Below are 23,898 nucleotides of genomic sequence, written 5' to 3'. Positions count from 1 at the left end.
TTTCCTGGGAAAACCACATTTCAAATCTGGCCTCCAAAGCCAGTCGCCGACTGGGCATCCTCCGTCGTGCGAAGTCCTTCCTTGGCACACCTGAGCTCCTCACCACGTACAAGGCTTTCATCCGCAGCTCAATGGAATACTGCTCTCCCCTCTGGGCTGGTGCTCCTGCCTCACACCTTGCTCGTCTTCACGCTGTTGAAAGCAAAGCATTCAGAATCATTGGAATCTCCCGCGATGAAGCTAACTCCAAGGGCCTCTCACTCACTCACCGCAGACAGGTTGGTGGTCTTTCCGTCTTCTACCGACTCCTTTCTGGCCTTGCCCCCCCCCCCCCCCAGCTCTCTCTGGGCTCTGTCCCGCAAATATTCCTACAGGTCGCACAAGATCTGCCTGCAACCCTCTTATGGTTAAACTGCCAAAATCAAGCCTCTCTGCTCACCTTCACTCCTTCATTCCTCTTTTCTCTCGCCTCTGGAACAAACTCCCTCACTCTCTTCAATCCCACTCCACCCTCCAGGTCTTTAAAACAGCTGTTCACCACCATCTCTTATCTTCCCCCTTCCAAAACCTTGATATTTTCTATCCCCGATAATTTCACCCCAATTCCACTTTTTGAAATACCAACTTCTGTCCTGGAAGTCCTTGGTGTCCTTGTGTTTTATACTTCTCCCACCCCCCCCCCCCCCCTTCCCACGCCTCCTCCTCCCAAGCCCTCTCCCTCCCACACATCTCCCTGCTCTTAAATGTTGTGTGCTCTCAAGTGTTTGTGTGCTTCCCATTCTCTTGTCTTCCGCTCCCTCTTTTTATACATTTTGTTTGTCTGGTTGATTTGTTTGTGAAGTAAATGTCAGCTCTTTCACGAGCCTCGATTCAGTATACAACAAAAAAAAAAAAAAAAAAAGGTGAGGGATGGGAGGGGGAGGGGAGGAAGTGGGAGGGGGGAGGGGGAGGGGGTGGGAGGGGGGAAGGGGAAGGGGTGGGAGGGGGGGGAAGGGGAGGGGGGAGGGGGAGGGGGAGGGGGATGGGAAGGGGGGAGGTGGGAGGGGGGAGGGGGGAGGGGGAGGACCTGGCAGAAGTACCCGGCATTATAGTTTATATAGCAGAAGTCATAGCGTCATAGCGATTTTTTTTTTCATAGCGTCATAGCGATTTTTTTTTTCATAGCGTCATAGCGTCATAGCGTTCATAGCGTTCATAGCGATTTTTTTTTCCATAGCGTCATAGCGATTTTTTTTTTCATAGCATCATAGCGTCATAGCGTCATAGCGTTTCATAGCGATTTTTTTTTTCATAGCGTCATAGCGTCATAGCGTTCATATCGTCATATCGTTCATAGCGTCATATCGTTCATAGCGTCATCGCGTTCATAGCGATTTTTTTTTTCATAGCATCATATCGTTCATAGCCTTCATAGCGTCATTGCGTTCATAGCGTCATCGCGTTCATAGCGTCATAGCGATTTTTTTTTTCATAGCGTCATAGCATCATAGCGTCATCACGTGATCGCTCTGAGCGAATCAGCGCCCACCTGCTCTGATTCCGTTGATTCCGTGCGCTGAGGTAAATATGAATAAAAAATATGGATCGTCAAATATTTTGAGTTCGGCCATGTTCGTCCCAGGCTCAATGGCCATGTCTATGCCAAATATCAAGCACGTGAGCCTCTCCGTTTCGGAGTCTATCGGTAACATTACACACGCACACGCACACGCACACACAAACTGTGTTTTATATATATATATATAGATATATGTATATATATATATATATATATACATATATATATATATATATATACACATATATATATATACACATACATATATCTATATATATATATATAAAACACAGTTTGTGTGTGCGTGTGCGTGTGTAATGTTACCGATAGACTCCGAAACGGAGAGGCTCACGTGCTTGATATTTGGCATAGACATGGCCATTGAGCCTGGGACGAACATGGCCGACCTCAAAATATTTGACGATCCATATTTTTTATTCATATTTACCTCAGCACATTTCAGCGAAGTACCCGCTAATCTCAGCCGGTGTCAGAACAGCTCGCTGATTCGCTCAGAGCGATCACGTGATGTTCCATCCCCGCCGCTAGACTGATTCGCTCAGAGCGATCACGTGATGTGACCATTGCCATTCACTCCACATAGGTGGAGATGCAGTTACCGGGCGCCATCTTGGTTGGCATTCGATGCTGGGCGATGGTGAGTTCCGTCACACGTTTGCACGTAATTCAGAGCGAAAAGCGATCGTGTTTTGTGTTGATTTTTGTCGATTTTGTGCGATATGAATTAAATGTCTTTGATAGGGACCGGTAATTCCGCCAGGGGCGCCCACGCTGTGCATGGCACTCTGTGACCGCCGTTGCGGTGCAATGCTTTGCGGGCAAATCGTTTTTATGCCATGGTATGTCATATTTTGGACTTAACCACTCTTCATGACTGATCATGTGACATCTACACACTCATGGCTACCACCGAGACGGATCCTGGTTTCACGTGAGTAATATTTACCATATTTGCTCGATTTTTGAAACCGATGCATGCAAATATCGTGTCTATACCACACCTAAAATATTTTTTAGAAAGACTAAGCACATCTCCCCTTTGAAAGTGCCCCCTGAAGTGTGTCCAGGTGGAATTTCTAAGTCATAGGTCTTAGCAACTCTCAGCAATCTTTTACCGCATGGATTTATCTCGAGTCTTTACTAAACTGTGCTAAGTTGAAGTTGCGTACATATTTCAGCAGTTTTCAATGTAAATCGGTGTAATGTAACCTCCCCCCTCCCCTCCTACCCCGCCCCTCTCCCCCTCCCACCCCCTCCCATTATATATATATATATATATATTGTTGCGGTTCCTCGGGGTCTTTTGGTTCATTTGAATATTTTGGGTCCATTAGGTCTTGGGTCATTTGAGTCTTGTGTCCACTGAATCTTTAGGGTTATTGGGTCTTTTTGGTACTCTGGGTCATTGGGGTATTGGGGTATTTAAGGTTCTTTGGGATATTTTGGGTATTAGGGGCAATTTGTGTCTTTGGAGTCCACTGGGTCTTCAAGGGTCTTTTTGGGTTGTTTTTTTTTGGTTTTTTTTGTATACAAGATCGAGGCTCGTGAAAGAGCGAAGGGTCTTTTTGGGTGTTTTGGATTGTTTGGGTCTGTGCAGTCGTTAAGGGTCTTTGGGGTGTTTTGGGTCTTCGGGGTCTTTTGTGTCCTCTGTGTCATTTTGGTCCTTGAGGTCTTTTGCGTATTTTGTGTCTTCAGGGTCTTTTGTGTATTTTGGGTCTTCTGGTTCCTCGGGGTCTTTTGGGTCATTTGAATATTTTGGGTCCTCTCGGTCTTGGGTCATTTGAGTCCTTTAGGTCTTGGGTCGTTTGAGTCTTTTGGGTCCTCTGAATCTTTGGGGTCATCGGGTCTTTTCGATACTCTGGGCCGTTGGGGTATTTAGGGTTCTTTGGGATATTTTAGGTTTTAGGGGTCATTTGGGTCTTTGGAGTCCACTGGGTCTTTAAGGATCTTTGGGGTCGTTTTTGGTGTTTTGGATTGTTTGGGTCTGTGCAGTCATTAAGGATCTTTGGGGTCTTCGGTGTCTTTTCGGTCTTCTGGGTCTTTTGGGTACTTTGGGGATTTTGGGTCTCCTGGTCTTTGGGGTATTTTGGTCTTTTGGGTCGACAGGGTCTTTAACGGTCTTCAGGGTCTTTTGGTTCTTCGGTGTCTTTTAGGTCTTCGCGGTGTTTTGGGTCTTGAGAATCCTCGGTGTCGTTTGGGTCCTCTGGGTCATTTGGGACTGCTGGGTCCTTGTGGTAATTTGGGTCCTTGGAGTCTTTCAGGTCTTTTAACCAGTGGACACACAGTGGTGTTCAAAGATTGCCCATTAAAACCCCATTCAACTCCCTCAGAAAGCGCTACTCAAAGCCTTTAAAATCTGCCCTTATATTATGAAGGGGGACAGACATCACACAAACACACAAACACAAATACACAGTGTTTCATATAGTAGATAAATTAATACAAGGGTGCTGATTCATCCAAACTTTTAGGAGTGATCCAGGTATTTACATCACTTTGTGAAACTGTGAATTCTAAAATTGCAATAAAATTAATTTAACGTCATTGCATTGTGTTTGTGCATGATGCCAACTGTCATGAGTGCAAAGAACCACAGCTCGGTGGGTTGGGGGGGGGGGGGGGGGGGTCATACCTCAGAAAGCAAAATACAATTTGAAAACAAAATGACCATCTGCACAAAATACCTTGTAAAGTTGGCAGGAAATGTGGTCCAAGGCACTTCTTCTCACCTAGATCATCTTCTCTGTCTCGTTTGAGAGCACGAGCCTCTTCGCTGTCCCACTCGTACTGTTGTCCTCTTGACCAGATTGGGCCTTGATCCCCTTGTCGTTCCATCTCATCTTGAGTTGAAATATCATGCTCCTAAAGCAAAATCAAATCATTCAATCACTTTTTAAATCAATTTTATATCTTATATAGTGCTATAAGCTTTTAACCAAATTTTAAAGCTCTTTAATTAAAAATAGAATAAACAGTTTATAAAAAGAAACAGTAAAAATAAAGGACATGGATGACATAGAGACTAGAGTCAGGATTGGAAGATGTATCAGCAACCTAAGGCATGCTGATTATACTAGTCTATTAGCAGAAATTAAAGATGACTTAATGAAACTGCTGCAAACAGTGAAGAAGGAAATTTAAAAGTCTGGTCTTTATTTAAACCGAAACAGACTTGGTTAAGTCAGAAATCATCTTGCTTATCTCAAGGCCGAACTCTCCAATAAGTTTCATTCCTCAGTGTTAGTGGCACCTTGTTAAATATATTCACACCCTCCTTCACCTGAACCAGCTTTACCGAAGACAAATCATAACTCTCCGATCAGCTGCTGCCCCAGCATCACATTTGTATCTCCTGGATTCTGTGGAATCCATAACTTAACATTTTTGGCATCCCCTGCGATGAGGCTGAAACGCAAGGTTTGTTGCGATCAAATTGCAGACAGGTCGGTGGCATCTCTGTTTGTTGTTTTTTTGGTATTTTATTTACTGCCTCTCCTCCAGTCCCGGTGTGTACCCCGATTTAGAATAGGTACACCGTATCCCTGCGCATCGTAAGAGGCGACGAAGGGTTGGCGTCAGGAAGGGCATCCGGCCATAAAAACATTGCCTCAAACAGGGAACCATGATTGTCATGGGGCCCGCAAGGCTAACCCCCGCTCTAGCGGGAAAAAAATGGCCTTAAAACGATCATTCATTCATTCATATTCCTCCAGTCTCCTGTCCTCTGCTCAGCCATCCAAGCCATCTCAGCACCTTCAGGATGCAAACATTATTCCAGTAACTCCTTCATGGTTAAAATTCCAAAATCTAGGTTAATACCAGTCTTTTGTTTCTCCTTTTCTCCCATTTGTGGAACTGCCTTTTGGAAGTGGTCCACTTGAACTCTTCCCATTAGGGTGGTCCAAAAAAAACCAAGTTAGTTGAATCATTTCTCCACATGTTTTTGTCCACTAGGGTTGATCGACGTGTGTGAAATTTGAGCTTGATTGGGGAATATTTAGAGGTCGCCCCATACTAAAAATTTCATTATCAAGCATTTTTGCGCCTCTCTTATTTCTTGGTGGAGGAAGTGGAAACGACTCGTTTCGAGCTCCTGAACCAACACCCCACACTCGATGGATGGGGAAAGGGATTTATGCATTGAAGATATACTTTTTCCAAGCAATTCAAGCTGACACCACGAGAAGCCAGGGGCATAACTGATTTGGCTCTGTTCGTGAGTCTCGTTTACATCAGGCAGTGGAACGAAGCGCCCCTTGGAATTCGAGCCCCTTACAACGACATTCATCTTCTGTCTATCCTCAAGACTTACCCCAATCAGATTGTGGCCAGCAAAGTGTCCACGGCCTTTTGCAGACATCTTTGGTTTCTCTCTGAGCACATAGTTGCCCTAGCCTTTTTCGACATCAGAGTGACCATGGAGACAAAATAAAGGATGGTCCGAAACCGACAATGTTCTCAGTTACCCAGACTTCCTTCGACGTCAAGGGATCACAAATCAAGTGGAAGACCTGAAGTTGGAAGATCTTGTGACAAAAAGGACCAGTTCCCTCTTTGATGTCTTGATGGAAGGGGAAAAAGCGAAATCTCAATCTTTTCTAAAGAAACCCTCCAGACAGTGGACCGACGATACTTTTTTCAACGAACTTCGGGATCGGTCTTCTTGGATGAGGAGAGGGGGAATAGAGAGGCGAGGAGAGAGGTGAGAGAAAGGAGGGGAGTGGATGGAGGCCCTCATTGTCAGACATGACATCAGAGCCGTCTCTCTGAACATATCTCATGCTTTTGATACAGTCTGGCATCCTGCGTTGCTCTCCAAACTGTCTGCCTATGGTATCCAAGGCCAACTCCATACATGGCTTACTGACTTCCTCTACTCTCGTAGCCAACATGCGACTCTCAACGGAATCCTTTCATCTGCTCTCCCTGTCAAGCAAGGCTAGAGTGCTCCAATGCAGTGTCTTGGCCCTAGTCTTGTTCCTCAACTTCCACAATGATCTTTCTGATTCCCTTGAAAATCCAGCCTATATCTTCACTGATGATTCTACCCTCTGCCATATAATTTGTCATCCTTCAGATAGACAAGCAGTAGCTTCTTCCCTCCCTGCAGACTCCCCATGCCAATTATTTGTCCAAGTCCCCCTCGATTTTGTGATTAAACCCTGCTGTTGATCGATATCGATCTCTCTCTCTCTCTCTCTCGATCTCTCTCTCTCTCGTTCCTTTTGTTCTGTTGTGTCGTGATCCATTCAGTGTTCTAGCTCTTCCACAAGCTTCTACTCTGTAAACAAAGAAACCTGGAAGGGTACTTGGTTTCCTGCATACCTCTGCCAGGTTGATAAGTTTACATTTTGTATCCCACTGACAGGCTGGATCTGGATCCGGACCTGAACCAAAATCGAATCAGCCTGTTCTTGTCACCTAGCCAAGTCATCCACCAAGTTTTGTCAAAACTTGTCCACAACTCTGAAATATCCTGTATACAAACAAACAAACACAGGGGTGAAAGCATATCCTCTGTCCTCCTTAGGTGGACAGAGGTAATAATGTGGGCACTGCATCTCAGCATGGGCCATCCCTGGAAATGATGATGGAAAACCTGCTTCCCTGTCTACATTTAGGTAGTAGACAGTACATAGCCCAGAGCATATTTTATAAGAAGTAGGAAATTTGCCAGCACCCTTTCAAAAAATATTTCTGAAAAAAATATCAAAAAATATTGCCTCTGGATTAAGAATATTACGCGAAAGTAAACTATAAAGGGGTATAGTGAGAATCAAGTACGGTAATGGTGAAAAATGTGATTTAGGTTTCTAGAATGAGAACTAAATTTACAATAAAGGTATATAGAAGATGAGCAAATTTTTAGATTAAGTTCATGGAGCGTGGAAACAAAACAGGTAAGATGAGCCTAATCGACTCCTGCATCTATTTTTTCTTGTATGGCATTGTCTGGTAAACACAATGTCAGAAGTTAAAATGTTGTCAAATTACATGCCGCACAATTTAAGCAAACAAATAATGAAACTAGATTAAGAAAAGGAAGAGACAGGAGTATGTCAGGATGGTAGGAAACGAGGGAGTGTGGGAGAAATGCGAAAAAAGATTTGAGGAGTGTTTTTTAATATTAATTTGAGGCTCGTGGAAGAGTTTTTAGAGTTAGAGCCACAACACAGAATGGGCAAGAACATGACATAACAAAAACGAGAACGATACTCTGACGTCACGACATCGACCGATATGACTACGCCCACATTATTACATCATTATAATACTTGCACCAAGTTTAGTTTCAATCCATGCAGCTGTTCCCAAGTTATCACATTTTTACCTGACATGACCTCTGACCTCTTGACCCCAAAATTCAATCAGTTCTTGTTATCATTATACATACCTGTACCAATTTTTAATTTAAATCCCTTCAGCTGTTCACAAGTTATCACATTGCATTACCTAACATGACCTCTGACCTTTCACCTCATGACCCCAAAATCTAATCAGTTAATCTTTACATCATTATACATATCTGTACCAAGTTTGAATTAGATCCCTTTAGCGGTTCTCAAGTTATAGACATATTACACACTTTGACCTCTTGACCCCAAAATGTAATCAGTTAATATTTACATCATCATACATATGTGTAGCAAGTTTGAATGAGATCACTTCAGCCGTTTTCAAGTTGTAGACCGATTACAGACTTTGACCTTTGACCTCTTGACTCCAAATTCTAATCAATTAACCTTTACATCATCACACATACCTGTACCAAGTTTTAATAAGATCACTTCAGCCATTCTCAAGTTATAGACCTCTTAGGACTGTGACCTTTGCCTCCAAAATCTAATCAGTTAATCTTTACATCATTATACATATCTGTATCAAGTTTGAATTAGATCACTTCAGCCGTTCTGAAGTTATAGACATATTACAGACTTTGACCTCCAAATCGAACCAGTTCATCTTTACATCATTCTACATCAATGTACCAAATTCGGTCACAATCCCATCACTGGTTCACAAGTTATTGCGGTCACAGGATTTTTTTTTTTTTTTTTTTTTTTGTATACTGAATCGAGGCTCGTGAAAGAGCTAACATTTATTTCACAAACAAATCAACCAGACAAACAAAATATACAAAAAGAGGGAGCGGAAGACAAGATGGGGAGAGAAGGGGAAGCACACAACCACAACATTTGAGAGCAGGGAGAAGTGTGGGAGGGAGAGGGCTTGGGGGCAGGAGGCATGGGAAGGGGAGGGGGGGGGCGGGGGGGCAGAGGTATAAAACACAAGGGGACCGAAATTAGCGGGGGTAGAAAAGATCAAGGTTTTGGATGGGGGAGGATAAGAGATGGTGGTGAACAGCTGTTTTAAAGACCTGGAGGGTGGAGTGGGATTGAAGAGAGTGAGGGAGTTTGTTCCAGAGGCGGGAGAAAAGAGGAATGAAGGAGTGAAGGTGAGCAGAAAGTCTTGATTTTGGCAGTTTAACCATAAGAGGGTTGCAGGCAGATCTTGTACGACCTGTAGGAATATTTGGGGAACAGAGCCCAGAGAGGGCTGGGGGGGCAAGGCCAGAGAGGAGTCGGTAGAAGACGGAAAGACCACCAACCTGCCTGCGGTGAGTGAGTGAAAGGCCCTTGGAGTTAGCTTCATCGCGGGAGATTCCAATGATTCTGAACGCTTTGGTTTCAACAGCGTGAAGACGGGCTAGGTGTGAGGCAGGAGCACCAGACCAGAGGGGAGAGCAGTATTCCATAGAGCTGCGGATGAAAGCCTTGTATGTGGTGAGGAGCTCAGGTGTGCCAAGGAAGGACTTCGCACGACGGAGGATGCCCAGTCGGCGACTGGCTTTGGAGGCCAGATTTGAAATGTGGTTTTCCCAGGAAAGATCATGGCAAATAGTGAGACCCAAAAGCTTGAGTGACAGAACTTCTTGGAGAGGATTATTCAGAAAGTGGATGGGAGGGTTTTCCAGGCGGGTCTTTTCGGAGAGACATCGTAAGAATGTGAGATTTATCAGGATTGAACGACATGTTCCATTTGTTTGCCCAGTCTGTGATTTTGTCCAGGTCTGCAGAGAGTGAGGAGGCTGCAGACTGTTAGGATTTTTACCTAACATGACCTCTCACCTTTGGCCTTTGAGCTCGTGACCCCAAAATCGAATCAGTTTATCTTTACCTCATTATATATACCTGCACCAGGGTTGACTAAGATCCCTTCAGCCATTCTCAAGTTATCGTGGCAACAAAAAACTATCATGGACGGATGGACGGACGGACAGCCGGACGGCCAACCTGAAAACGTAATGCCTCTGGCGACTGTCAACAGGAGGTATAAAAAAGGTAAAGGGGGTTTTAAAATGCAAATTAAAACTCTACTCACACGTGTTCATGCAAAGCGTGTCAGTACCTGTGAAAAGGTTGAGGAATGCTGTTCCACACTTGGCCCATGAAGTTCCTCCAGTTCTTGAAGCTGCTTTTGCTGCTCTCTAAATGTAAGAACACACACAATATTGGGACATGTTTAAGTTACAATAGCATGAACTGAAAACGATACCTTTGTAAACTATTCAGACCAAAGAGAGCGCAATCCTGTGTGACATTCCATATGCGATATCTCTCTACCATTCGGGCGCCAAACAGGAACGCAAGTAGTCTTCAAACTCTCCGAAACTCAAATTGAAACATATATTGTCCCAAGACAAACGCAATACAATATAATACAATGACTTCAAACTTGAAGGGAGATGAGCATTTGACCGAATGAAAATTTGTGGTCAATGACCTTTGCAGGACAGATTTGGTCAGGGCGGTCACGGTTTTTCAAAGCTGTTCTACGATCTTCACGCACGCTCGAAGTTAAGTAATTGTCACATTTGTATTTTTGTCGAAACTGTATTTATCTTACGTGTGTGTACCTTTTGCATGTCCCTCGGGAGATTATCGGTGTTAATCTTTCATACCTGTAAAAAATAGTCGAGTATTTCGCGCCACGCGGCCGAGTTGTTGAAGTTTCCGACCTTGAGGCCTGGTTCTCTCCGGGCATCCAAAGCGGTTATTTTTTCATTCGTGTGTTTGTCAAATTTCAACTCGTTATTTTATCGTCCATGCATTATTGTTTGTTTTTAGTTAGTTTTGGTTTGAATTTCCTGTAACTCGTAATTAATTAATCGTGTTCTGCTCCGCTAGTGCAGCCTTGTACCCCCATCGGTGTTTGTTTACTGAAGTCCCCTACATCGTGTTTTGCTTGGCTCTTAGTTTTTTCCCTTCTACCCCGAACATAATACTCTTTGTCTAACGTTTTAAATACTTTTATTTAAAATACCCCCACCCCCCAAAAAACAAACAAAAAAAATAACCAAAAACATTTATTTTCCTTTCTCCACGTGTGCTGTTTGTCTCATCCTGTACTTTCTGTCCAGGTGTGCTGTTCGCCCCGTCCCCATTATCTCCTTGCCATCCACCTTTTGCCCTGTCCACGTGACTCGTGGTGGTCCCTCTCGGCTCTCCCCCCGTTGGTACTTTGTGCATATAAGATTGTTTACGGTTCTGTTTTAATATTATTTAAATATGTATAAAGTTTCCCCTTCAGTGTTTTATTCAGTGGTATATTACAACACGCTGTTTTTCTTCCTATTTAAAAGGCTATTTTCAAATTCCTCTCCATCTCATTCCACGTCAAAAAAATAGAAATTCAATCTCTTATACGTCTCCCTCACTACATGGTCGAAATGCACATTCATTCCACCCCTCCTCCATCGTTCTGAATCGGATTGCTAACTTGAAAATCACAACAAACCCAATTTGTTATCAATGTTCGTCTTTCATTAATCATCCACTTTCGAAACTCCCCTCTTGCCCCTCCCCTCCAAATCCCCCCCCTTGCACCTACACTCATAAACTCCCCCCTTGTCCCCCCACTCCCAAACTCCCCCCTTGCCCCTCCACTCCTGAACTCCCTCCTTGCCCTTCCCCTCCTAAACTCCCCCCTTGCCCCTCCACTCCTAAACTCCCCCCTTGCCCCTCCACTCCTAAACTCCCCCCTTGCCCCTCCACTCCGAAACTCCCCCCTTGCCCCTCCCCTCCTAAACTCCCCCCTCACCTTCAAAACTCCCCCCCCAACCCCTCCCATTCAAATCTCCCCCCATACCATTCCTCTCCAATTCTCCCTCCTCCCCCCTCCTCCTCAAAGCTGCCTCCTCCCCACTTCGTCTCCCTTCTATCTCATACCTCCACCCCCCCCCCAACCTTCTACTTTCCTCTGCCCCCCCTCAAACAACCCTTCACTGTGCCTCATCCCTTCACCATCAAACCTTTCGTCCTCCTCATCCTTCCCTTTCTTGGAACTCTTCTGTAATCTCTGACACACTATCAACTGCTCTTCCTACCTCCCCCTCTCATCCTTCATCTTACCCTACTCCTCCCCTCCCCTGTCCTGTACCCGATGCTCCCCCTCTCTCTTCATTAACGGTATGGACCTCAAACATCCGGGGCCTTCGCTCAAACCTGACTGATCTCTCCATACAGGTTGCTTCTGACAATCCAGACTTGATCTGCTTAACAGAGACTTTCCTCCTTCAAGATGTCTCTGATTCCTTAATATCTCTTCCTGGTTACTCCCTCCTCCGGTATGATAGACCTGAGCCTCGTCCTGGTGGTGGGGTGACTATCTTTATCAAAAACTCTCTTCCTCACTCTCCTTGCACTGCCCTCTCTCCTCCTCACCCCCAGGAGTACCTCTGGCTACGGCTTCCTCTCCGCTCCCACCTTTTGTTCATATGTGTTCTGTACCGTCCTCCAAACAGTGATGACTCCATTTACATTTCACTGTCTGACAACATGGACCAACTTCTATCCACTCATCCCAACTCTCTCTTCCTCATATGTGGTGACTTCAACTGTCATCATGCCAGCTGGTTGGGTGTGGGTTCCTCTCTCACCAGTCATGGCACCTCAGCAAAGGACTTCTGTGACTCACTGGGATTGACACAATCTGTCAATTTCCTGACCCGGATCTCAGCCAATGGAGTATCTTCTCTTCTAGACTTGATTATGACAAACTTCCCTGCTAATGTCTGCTGCTCTTCTTCTGCTCCAATCGGTTCTTCTGATCATGTCCTTGTCAAAGTGGACATCTCTCTGGCCATTCTCAGAGAGCCTCCTCAGCGTCGACGAGTCTGGCATTTCACTTAGGCCGACTGGGACGGTCTTCAAGCAGCCATCAATCGTCTGGATTGGTCTCCCATCTCCACTGCCTCCGACATCAATTCTTCCTGGGAATTCTTCCAAAGCAAACTGCTCTCTCTCATGCACAGATTTATCCCATCTCGTCTTCAGTTGTCTTACCCTTCCTCCCGTCCATGGTACACTGAATCTTGTGGTGAGGCAGTTGCCCTGAAACAACTTGCCTTTGCCTCTTGGAAGGCTAATCCAACTGAAGGCAATCTCAGTTCCTTCCACCAAGCTCGGAACAAGTGTGAGTCTACCCTCAGGAGTGCCAGGAAGCACTATCTCTCCACACTCAAGAATGAACTCTCAAACCTGTCTCCTTCCTCCAAATCCTGGTGGCGTCTGGTCAAATCCGTTTCTGGTGTTTGTTCCCCCTCCATCCCCTCCCATTACCTCAAATGGCCACACAGTTGACATCGCACGTGACAAAGCCGAATGCCTCAACTCTGTGTTTGCCTCAAAATCTTGTGTCCCAAACCCATCTCTCTCTGTTCCCACCTTACCCAGTCGAACCCAACTGCTCCTGGACTCTGTGTCCTTCTCTCCTGACAAGGTGGAGGAGTTTTTATCTAATCTCGACTCTGATTCTGCAACTGGACCAGCCGGCATCAGCCCAAGGGTCCTAAAATCCTGCTCTGCCGCTCTATCTCACCCTGTCTCTGTTATTTTCACCCTCTCCTTTGCTCAAGGTCATCTGCCAGCATCCTGGAAATCAGCAAACATTACCGCTTTACACAAAAAGGTGCAAAAACAGATCCTTGCAACTACAGACCAATCAGCCTTCTCCCAATTATCAACAAAGTCATGGAATCCATCATTGCTTCGGATATGAAATCTTTCCTCTTCTCCAATGGCTTGATCTCTGATCATCAATTTGGTTTCAGACCAGGTCACTCTACTCTGGACATGCTGCTTCTGCTGTCTCAACAATGGATGGAGGTCCTCAATGCCAAACAGGAAATCAGAGCCGTCTCCCTTGACATATCACGTGCCTTCGATACGGTCTGGCACCCAGCTCTGCTCACCAAACTCTCCTCCTATGGTATCCATGGAAATCTCCATGCATGGCTTGTGGACTTCCTCTCTGGTCGTAGTCAACGTGTGGCCCTAAATGGATTTCTCTCATCTCCCCTTCCTGTTCAGGCTGGAGTCCCCCAAGGCAGTGTTCTGGGCCCTGTGCTTTTTCTGGTCTTTATCAAGGATCTCTCCGACTCTCTGGAAAATCCTCTCTATCTCTTTGCTGATGACTCCACTCTCTGCCGCTCCATTCCTCTTCCCTCAGATCGGCAGTCTGCAGCCTCCTCACTCTCTGAAGACTTGGACAAAATCACAGACTGGTCAAACAAGTGGAACATGTCTTTCAATCCTGCCAAATCTCACACTCTTACTATGTCTCTCCGAAAAGATCGACTGGACAACCCTCCCATCTACTTTCTCAACAATCCTCTCCAAGAAGTTCTGTCGCTCAAGCTTTTGGGTCTCACTATCTGCCTTGATCTTTCTTGGGAAAACCACATTTCCAAGCTGGCCTCCAAAGCCAGTCGCCGACTGGGCATCCTCCATCGTGCGAAGTCCTTCCTCGGCACACCTGAGCTCCTCACCACATACAAGGCTTTCATCCGCAGCTCAATGGAATACTGTTCTCCCCTATGGGCCGGTGCTCCTGCCTCACACCTAGCTCGGCTTCACGCTGTTGAAACCAAAGCTTTCAGAATTATTGGAATCTCCCGCGATGAAGCTATCTCTGAGGGCCTTTCACTCACTCACCGCAGACAGGTAGATGGTCTTTCTGTCTTCTACCGACTCCTCTCCGGCCTTGCACCCCCAGCTCTCTCTGTGCTCTGTCCCCCAAATATTCCTACAGGTCGCACAAGATCTGCCAGCAACCCTCTGATGGTTAAACTGCCGAAATCTCGGCTCTCTGCTCACCTTCACTCTTTCATTCCTCTTTTCTCCCGCCTCTGGAACAAACTCCCTCACTCCCTTCAATCCCACTCTTCCCTCCAGGTCTTTAAAACAGCTGTTCACCACCATCTCTTATCTTCCCCCATCCAAAACCTTGATCTTTTCTACCCCCGCTAATTCACCCCAGATCCACCTTGTTTGAAATTCCAACTTCTTTCCTGGAAGTCCTGGCAGTGTCCATATGTTTTATACCTCTCCCACCCCCCCACTTCCCATGCCCCCCCACCAAAGCCCTCTCCCTCTCACAGATCTCTCGATGTCTCCATGTCTCTCGGTCCCTGCTCTCAAATGTCGTGTTTGTGTCCTTCCCCCTCTCTCCCCATCTTGTCTACCGCTCCCGATGTTATATGTTTTATGTGTCGGTTTGTCTTTCTGTGTGATTAATGTTCGCTCTTTCACGAGCCTCGATCTTGTATGCAAAAAAAAATAAAAAATAAAAAATTCATTCTCGAGATGGATAGATGACCGTGGAATGACCGTGACCGTTGAACATTGAAATACCTCGTAACACATACATGTTTAAATGCACTTTGTTTGTTTCTAAAATACTTCTAAACCATATTTTATAGTATGTAACATCATAATGTTTACAAAGGAACATTGTTATTAATTATAAGGGTTGTCATTGTCTAGGTCCATAAGGAATTAAACATCCAGTGGGAAAAACAAAATTGGAGGTTTACCACTGCTTTTGGAAGAATTTAACAGTAACAACACATTACACTCGGCGATCCTGAGACATAATTAGGTGAGAGGTGAATTTAATTGATGATGCCGGCGAGAGCTCGCCTACTCTTAATAGAAAGACATCTCACAATCAGCTGGGAGTCTCTTCGAAGACCTCCACACCTTCATCCCAATCGCTACTCCCTTTTACAAAGGAGGGTAAATGTTTGTGAAGTAGGGATGATGGACGGGTCTACGAGTATTGGTAAACATTTCCACTACCCTTTTTTTGTCCTCCTTTCCAGCTTTTTCCATGATCCCACATATTTCCATGATCGATTTCCATGATCCCACATACTATCATACCTAAGCATTTTAAGTTCGTTTGCAGCCTTCAAGATGATGTTGTGTTCATGCGGGGTCAGTGCCACCATTCCATGAGATGAAGGGTTTTCCGGCCCTTTATCAGCGTATGATGCCATTGGAGGCGAAGGGGAACGCTCCTGGTACGGTGATGATGGTCGACGAGGAAGTGGTGGTAGTGAATGGCGTTCCACCGGCCAATCTTGCTCTTCAAAAATCGGCAGCGGTGAGGTTGATTGGTACTCGTCTTCAAATGAAAAAGAATCAGCAGGCTCATAATCAAAATCATTGCAAGGTGGGAGGCGGGGTCCCCAGCCCATCCACCCTCTGGGACGGCCCCAAGGGGGTCTTGCTGAAGCTCGACACCTAGGATCCCTGGCAAACATGCCTCTTCTTGGAAAGGCACGGTGAAACGGCATATCATGATGGAATGGTGGTGTCCAATGGCTTTGCATGTCTGAAAATGATTCTTCCTCAACACCTTCACGAACATTTTGAAGTTCTTCTTTGTCAACTCCTCCAAAATATGGGTCACCAGTATGCAACTGCCATCTCCGCATTGGCCTCAACTCCCCAACTTTATCTTCATTCTCGACGATTTCGTCATCATCTGCAGTTTCAGGCCCAGAATGCCTGGGGACATTCAATCTTCCAGTTTCTATTTCCTCCCCTTCAATATTCTCCTGCATATCTCCCCTTTCAATCGTTCCCAAAAAATTTCCAATCCATTCAGATTGCCAAGGAGGACCTCCACGACCACGCCCCATTCCGGGCCAGGCCCGGCGAATTCCCCCAAAGCCAAAAGGTCTGTTAGGTCGCAATGGTCCAAGGTGTGGATTTCTGAAGTTATACATTGCTGCAGACCGACCCCAGCCCGGTGCAGGCATACGTTCCAAGGGCGGGCCAGCTCTTTGGGGAGGAAACTGCATTGGGCCTGGGAACTCTTCACTTGACCAATTTTCAGAAACACCCCATCGATGAGGCCACTCCGAGTAATTTGGCGTATCCATCAGATGAACATCATCGTCTTCAGTTTCTTCCTCAAGTCTTTCCCCCATATTATGTCGCTCAAAGGGGCCAAGACAATTATCAAGAGGACGACGGAAGTCTTCCATTGGTATCTGAGGTCGAGGTGCTAATAGTGGTGCATTTGGAGAATCATCTTCATCTTCAATATGTTCCTTGTATGATGGATCAGTAAATTGGGAAAATTGCCAACTATTGTTGTCTGACCAGCGTTCCATTCCAGCTTGTGGGAGGTCATGGGTATATACTGACTCACAGTGAGGCATTATTCCACGGCCAAGAACCTGTCCACGAGGGTGAACTTGTCCACGAGGAGGAACCTGTCCATAAGGGGGAACCTGTCCACGAAGGGGAACCTGTCCACGAGGGGGAACCTGTCCACGAGGGGGAACCTGTCCACGAGGGGGAACCTGTCCATAAGGGCGAACCTGTCCATGAGGGTGATCCTGTCCATGAAGAGGAAGTACACCTTGGGGGCACATTGGGCCCTGTGGAAATATTGGGCCCCGAGGAGGCACAAGGCCATGCTGAGGAACAGGGCCACGCTGAGGCATTGATCCTTGTGGAGACATTGGGCCACGGGGAGGCATCGGGCCATGGAGAGGCATCGGGTCATGGGGAAGCAATGGACCATGGGGAAGCAACGGGCCACGGGGAAGCAACGGGCCATGGGGAAGCAACGAGCCATGGAGAGGTGTCTGGCCACGTTGAGGTGTCGGGCCACGTTGAGGTGTCGGGCCATGTTGAGGTGTCGGGCCACGTTGAGGTGTCGGGCCACGTTGAGGTGTCGGGCCACGTTGAGGTGTCGGGCCACGTTGAGGTGTCGGGCCACATAGAGGCGTCGGGCCAAGGAGAGGCGTCGGGCCAAGGAGAGGGATCGGGCCAAGGAGAGGCATCGGGCCAAGGAGAGGCATCGGGCCACGGAGAGGCGTCAGGCCACGGGGAGCCGTCGGACCACGAGGAGGCGTTGGACCACGGTGGGGTGTCGGACCATGGGGGAGAGTCGGACCATGGGGGAGTGTTGGACCATGGGGGGCCGTCGGACCAAGGTGGGGCGTCGGATCATGGGGGGGCGTCGGACCATGGGGGTACGTCGGACCATGGGGAGGCGTCGGACCATGGGGAGGCGTCGGGCCATGAGGAGACGTCGGGCCATGGGGATGAATCGGACCACGGGGAGGCATCGGACCACGGGGAGGCATCGGACCACGGGGAGGCATCGGACCACGGGGAGGCGTCGGGCCACGGAGAGGCATCGGGCCACGGGGAGGCATCTGGCCATGGGGAGGCATCTGGCCATGGGGAGGCATCGGGCCACGGGGAGGCATCAGGCCACGGGGAGGCATCAGGCCACGGGAAGGCATCGGACCACAGGAAGGCATCTGGCCTGAAGTTGACATCAGTGGCTGTTGTGACCAAGACCTGCACAAGCACAGCAAACAGATGAGCAAGTTGTGTACTTCATAAACATTTACATTCACTACGGCAGTGATACACCATATTATTACAGCAAATTTAAAATCACATAAAAATTAAAGTGATATAAAAATATGAAAAATTTTAAACTAATATATACAGTGCATTCAGAAAGTATTCAGACCCCTTCACTTTTTTCACATTTTGTTATGTTGCAGCCTTATGCTGAAATCGTTTAAATTCATTTTTTCCCTCATCAATCCACACTCAATACCCCATAATGACAAAGAGAAAACAGGATTTCAGAAAGTTTTGCAAATTTATTAAAAAGAAAAAACTGAAATATCACTGACATCAGTAATCAGACCCTTTGCTATGACACTTGAAATTTAGCTCAGGTGTCTCCCATTTCTCTTGATCATCTTTGAGATGTTTCTACACCTTGATTGGAGTCCACCTGTGGTAAATTCAATTGATTGGACATGATTAGGAAAGGCACACACCTGTCTATATAAGGTCTCACAGCTGACAATGGATATCAGAGCAAAAACCAAGCCATGAGGTCGAAGGAACTGCCTGCAGAGCTCAGAGACAGAATTGTGTCGAGGCACAGATCTGGGGAAGCCTACAAAAAAATTTCTGCTGCATTGAAGCTTCCCAAGAGCACAGTGGCCTCCATAATTCTTAAATGGAAGAAGTTTGGAACAACCAGGACTCTTCCTACAGCTGGCCGCCCGGCCAAACTGAGCAATCGGGGGAGAAGGGCCTTGGTAAGAGAGGTGACCAAGAACCCGATGGTCACTCTGGCTGAGCTCCAGAGATCCTGTGTGGAGATGGGAGAAACTTCCAGAAGGACAACCATCACTGCAACACTCCACCGATCTGGGCTTTATGGCAGAGTGGCCAGACGGAAGCCTCTCCTCAGTGAAAGACACATGAAAGCCCATTTGGAGTTGGCAAAAAAACACCTAAAGGACTCTCAGGCTGTGAGAAATAAGATTCTGTGGTCTGATGAAACCAAGATTGAACTGTTTGGCTTCCGTCTGGCCACTCTGCCATAAAGCCCAGATCGGTGGAGTGTTGCAGTGATGGTTGTCCTTCTGGAAGTTTCTCCCATCTCCACACAGGATCTCTGGAGCTCAGCCAGTGACCATCGGGTTCATGGTCACCTCTCTTACCAAGGCCCTTCTCCCACAATAGCTCAGTTTGGCCGGGCGGCCAGCTGTAGGAAGAGTCCTCCTGGTTGTTCCAAACTTCTTCCATTTAAGAATTATGGAGGCCACTGTGCTCTTGGGAACCTTCAATGCAGCAGAAATTTTTTTGTAGGCTTCCCCAGATCTGTGCCTCGACACAATCCTGTCTCTGAGCTCTGCAGGTAGTTCCTTCGACCTCATGGCTTGGTTTTTGCTCTGATATGCAGTCAGCTGTGAGGCTTTATATAGACAGGTGTGTGCCTTTCCAAATCATGTCCAATCAATTGAATTTACCACAGGTGGACTCCAATCAAGGTGTAGAAACATCTCAAAGATGATCAAGAGAGATGGGAGGCACCTGAGCTAAATTTCAAGTGTCACAGCAAAGGGTCTGAATACTTACGTCAATGTGATATTTCAGTTTTTCTTTTTAATAAATTTGCAAAACTTTCTAAAATCCTGTTTTCTCTTTGTCATTATGGGGTATTGAGTGTCGATCGATGAGGGAAAAATGAATTTAAACGATTTCAGCATAAGGCTGCAACATAACAAAATGTGAAAAAAGTGAAGGGGTCTGAATACTTTCTGAATGCACTGTCAGAGTAAAAACAGACTGTTTTGGTTTATGAGTTGTGTAAAAGTGATAATTTTGGAAGTAATTCGCCAGAATAGACAACTCACTTGAGACCTTCGGGGTTTGGAAGGAGAGGACTAGGCTGGCTGGACAAATTGTCCTTTGTGATGTCCAAGGTTGATCTGGAGGGGCTGCTATCCCCATTGTTGGAACCCTCATCCTTGTCCGTTTTTGAAATTGACATTTCTTTGTTTGTAGCCAGTTGTTCATGGGGGGGCAAGGGACATTTCTCTCCTGATGAAAATGCATCCTGTGAGTCTGCAGGCTTGGTTTCCACGATTGCCTCAGAACCAGGGGACACAGTATTCACATGACCAGTGGAAGAAGCGACTGGAGATTGGCAGCTTTCGCTGGCTGCCTCTGTGGTGGTAGGTGTTTTAGTTGTAGCTTTCTCCACTCCACTTTGTTCCTCAATACGATTACGAATCATCTTCTTTGTTGTTTCAATCTGCTCTTTCCATTGCTGCCATTGGCTTTCAAACTGGGCGACCATGGTGCGGTTTGGGTGCAAACCATGCTGCTCCTTCCATGCAGAAAACTGCTGCTCCCAAGAAGAATACATGGTGTCCAGGTTCTTAAGCTGTGCCTCTAGTTCCTGCACATTGTCTCGAGAGTTCAGCTGCACCACAAATTGACACAGAGAGAAAGACAGGTGCACGCATGTACAGAAGCAAAGGCATGAGCAGCAAAACAAGCAGGCAAAAACACACATTTTGCTTTGATTCGTACTAAATTATCACAAACACAAAAACAAATGTTTCAAATGAAAACGTTTCACAAAATATGCAAAACTGAATCAAGTGTGAAAATTGAAAGAATTCCTGTAAAAAAAAAAAGTAATATCCATTAAACCTGATGGTTTTATTCTTAGCAACTAAGTCGAAACGCCAGGTCACCCAATGACAAATACTTTGGCAAAAACTTTAATTTTTAACTTTGAATTTGCTCAGAGCTATCACAATTTACCATTGCATCTTAAACAACTGCTAATACAACTGCTTACAAACACAAAGTATCTGCCACTATCCACATAAACCCTAACCACCACCACCGCCTCCACAAATAATGTAACTACTACAACTATTTCACTCAAAAAGCCCTCACAGATTGTACCTTTTCCTGAAAATTCGACAACTGTTGTATGAGTGGCTGCAATGGCGTCCACTCTGGGCACTGTTGCAGTTTCTGGGGATGCTGTTGCGACTGCGATGTATGCTGTTGCGACTGCGGTGTATGCTGTTGCGACTGCGGTGTATGCTGTTGCGACTGCGGTGTATGCTGTTGCGACTGCGGTGTATGCTGTTGCGACTGCGGTGTATGCTGTTGCGACTGCGGTGTATGCTGTTGCGACTGCGGTGTATGCTGTTGCGACTGCGGTGTATGCTGTTGCGACTGCGGTGTATGCTGTTGCGACTGCGGTGTATGCTGTTGCGACTGCGGTGTATGCTGTTGCGACTGCGGTGTATGCTGTTGCGACTGCGGTGTATGCTGTTGCGGCTGCGGTGTATGCTGTTGCGGCTGCGGTGTATGCTGTTGCGGCTGCGGTGCATGCTGTTGCGACTGCAGTGTATGCTGTTGCGGCTGTGGAGCATGCTGTTGCAATTGTGGTGTATGCTGTTGCGACTGTGGTGCATGTTGTTGCGGATGCACTGGATGCCGTTGCGACTGCACTGGATGCTGTTGCAGTGTATGCTGTTGCGGCTGCGCTGGATGTTGTTGCAGTCGTGGTGTTTGCTGTTGTGGCTGCAGTGTATGCTGTTGTGGCTGTGCTGGATGTCGTTGCAGCTGCGCTGGATACTGTTGCGGCTGTGCTGGATACTGTTGTGGCTGTGGTGTATACTGTTGCGGCCGTGGTGTATACTGTTGCGGCCGTGGTGTATACTGTTGCGGCTGTGCTGGATACAGTTGTGGCCGCGGTGGATACTGTTGCGGCCATGGCGAATGCTGCTGCGGCCGCAGTGATTGCTCTTGCATCTGCTGTTGCTGCTGTGATGAATGCTGTTGTGGCTGCATGCGCTGCTGTTGAGGCTGCAGTGGAAACTGCTGTGGATGCAATGGAAACTGCTGTGACAGCAATTGCGGTCGCAGTGACTGCTGGGCTGATTGATGCGTCAGTTGCTGTTGAGATGGCTGCCGCGGAGGCAGATGTTGTGGAGAAGGATTTTGCAGAGGTGGCTGCTGCAAAGATGGCTGTGTTGGCAGCTGCTGGGGAGGTGGCTGTTGGGGAGGCAGCTGCTGGGGAGGCGGCTGCTGGGTATGTGGCTGCTGGGGAGCAAGCTGCTGTGAAGATGGCTGGTGTGGAGAGGCCTGGTGTGGAGGAGCCTGCTGAGGAGGTGCCTGCTGAGGAGGCACCTTAGAAGGGGCCTGCTGCGGAGGCTTCTGCTGCGGAGGCGCCTGTTGCGGAGGCGCCTGTTGCGGAGGCGCCTGTTGCGGAGGCGCCTGTTGCGGAGGCGCCTGTTGCGGAGGCGCCTGCTGCGGAGGCGCCTGCTGTGGAGGCGCCTGCTGCGGAGGCGTCTGCTGTGGTGAGCACAGGGGAGGAGGACACTGTGGAGGAGGACAGTGTGGAGGAGGACCCTGTTGCAGTGGTGGTGGTGGTGGTGGTGGTGGTGGTGGTGGTGGTGGTGGAATATGTGGAGGCAGTGGCAAGTGAGGAGGTGGTGGCAGATGTGGAGGAGTAGGCAATGGTGGTGGAGGCCGCATCTGCATTTGCATTTGCATCTGAATGTGATGCATCTCCATCATCTTTTGTTGTTGCTGCCATTGTGCTGCAGCATATTTCAGTTGTTGAAGACGCTCTTCCTCCTCAGGGTCTGTCGCAGCCTCGAGCTGGGACTGCACAAGATACATAAAAGACAAAATTTCAAATTATATTGATCTTTTTCTTCTACTTCGATTTGCCAAAACACAGTTCAATTACACCATTCACCATAAATTACACCATAAACAGTATACACCATTCCGCAATTCAGTTATCCTGTGGGTGCGAATCTGTTAGGCAGGATGCAACGTAGCAGGCGGGACATACTTAATTGTGTTTTAAAACTGTCGCAATCAAGGGCAAGGTTAATAGTAGAGGGGTATTACACCTGCGTGTCACATTAAGTTAAAGTTTTTTTCGGCCCGAATGAGGGTGCTGTGTTACGGTTTTTAGAACCTTCACATGTAAATTTAGTAGTAAATTCCCTTATAAATGACCCCTGTGTACATGTCCCCTTAATTGGCTGTTAATTAAAGATTGCACCTTAGTTAGTCCATGTACAACACGTAGGACACTTTAGGACCTCTCTATAGTTATGTCATTATTATGTGTTCCAGGTAAGGCTGTGTTTCCAATAGTTGACTCTACGTTGCATCAATCAAATAAGATAGGTCACTTTCAGTTCCCCAATCATCTCTTCAAAAGTACCAGTAACAGTTGGGCTGTTTTCGGCGGCTTTCGCCGCCGTTGCATTGGGCTGTTTTATTCGCCCCAAACTCCATTACGCACGAGGCCAAGAACGGAGAGAAGGGCGGAGGAGCCGCCAGAGCACGGGCGTGGCACCACCTCGTCATCAAAGGTGGAGCCAGAGAGCCCTTGCCGACCAACCAGCGCCGAGGTGAGCCAACCGGTAGGCGTGTCATCGGAGTTGGCGGCTTGATCGCACCACGCGCAATATAAGCGCAAGCCTTTTCGTGGCAGATGACTGAGGGAGCAGATGACTGAGGGAGCAGATGAGTGAGGGAGCAGATGAGTGAGGGAGCACGACCCAAGAAGTTGAGAGAGGAGGGAGAGAGGATCGACCATTCATTTTCTTGGCGCGAACAACCAGCGGCGAGTGAGAGTCAGCA

The 23,898-nt window shown here is 47.1% G+C and overlaps 1 protein-coding gene across 5 annotated transcripts in view; it reads right to left on the bottom strand.

Annotated features, from left to right (window-relative positions):
- YLPM1 (YLP motif containing 1) overlaps positions 1-23,898 on the bottom strand; it is a 201,536-nt gene that overhangs the window by 128,835 nt on the left and 48,803 nt on the right. For 3 of the 5 annotated variants that reach the window (XR_013623920.1, XM_078781005.1, XM_078781007.1), the window contains exons 2-6: positions 21,184-22,902; positions 20,118-20,689; positions 15,805-18,249; positions 9,989-10,067; positions 4,264-4,441 (exon numbers count right to left, since the gene is read on the bottom strand). Coding sequence is in view for 3 of the 5 variants with exons in the window: in XM_078781005.1 (XP_078637131.1) it covers positions 4,264-4,441; positions 9,989-10,067; positions 15,805-18,249; positions 20,118-20,689; positions 21,184-22,902 (4,993 nt within the window). In the remaining 2 variants the exon portion in view is untranslated. The remainder of the gene's footprint in view (positions 1-4,263; positions 4,442-9,988; positions 10,068-15,804; positions 18,250-20,117; positions 20,690-21,183; positions 22,903-23,898) is intronic. The other 2 variants (XR_013623921.1, XM_078781006.1) reach the window with 1 other exon arrangement.

The sequence above is a fragment of the Myxine glutinosa genome, chromosome 6 (genome assembly GCF_964187855.1).
Source record: "Myxine glutinosa chromosome 6, kmMyxGlut1.1, whole genome shotgun sequence".
Lineage (NCBI taxonomy): Eukaryota > Metazoa > Chordata > Myxini > Myxiniformes > Myxinidae > Myxine > Myxine glutinosa.
The sequence above is the reverse complement of the archived record's forward strand: the minus strand, read 5'-3'. Positions and strand labels throughout refer to the sequence as shown.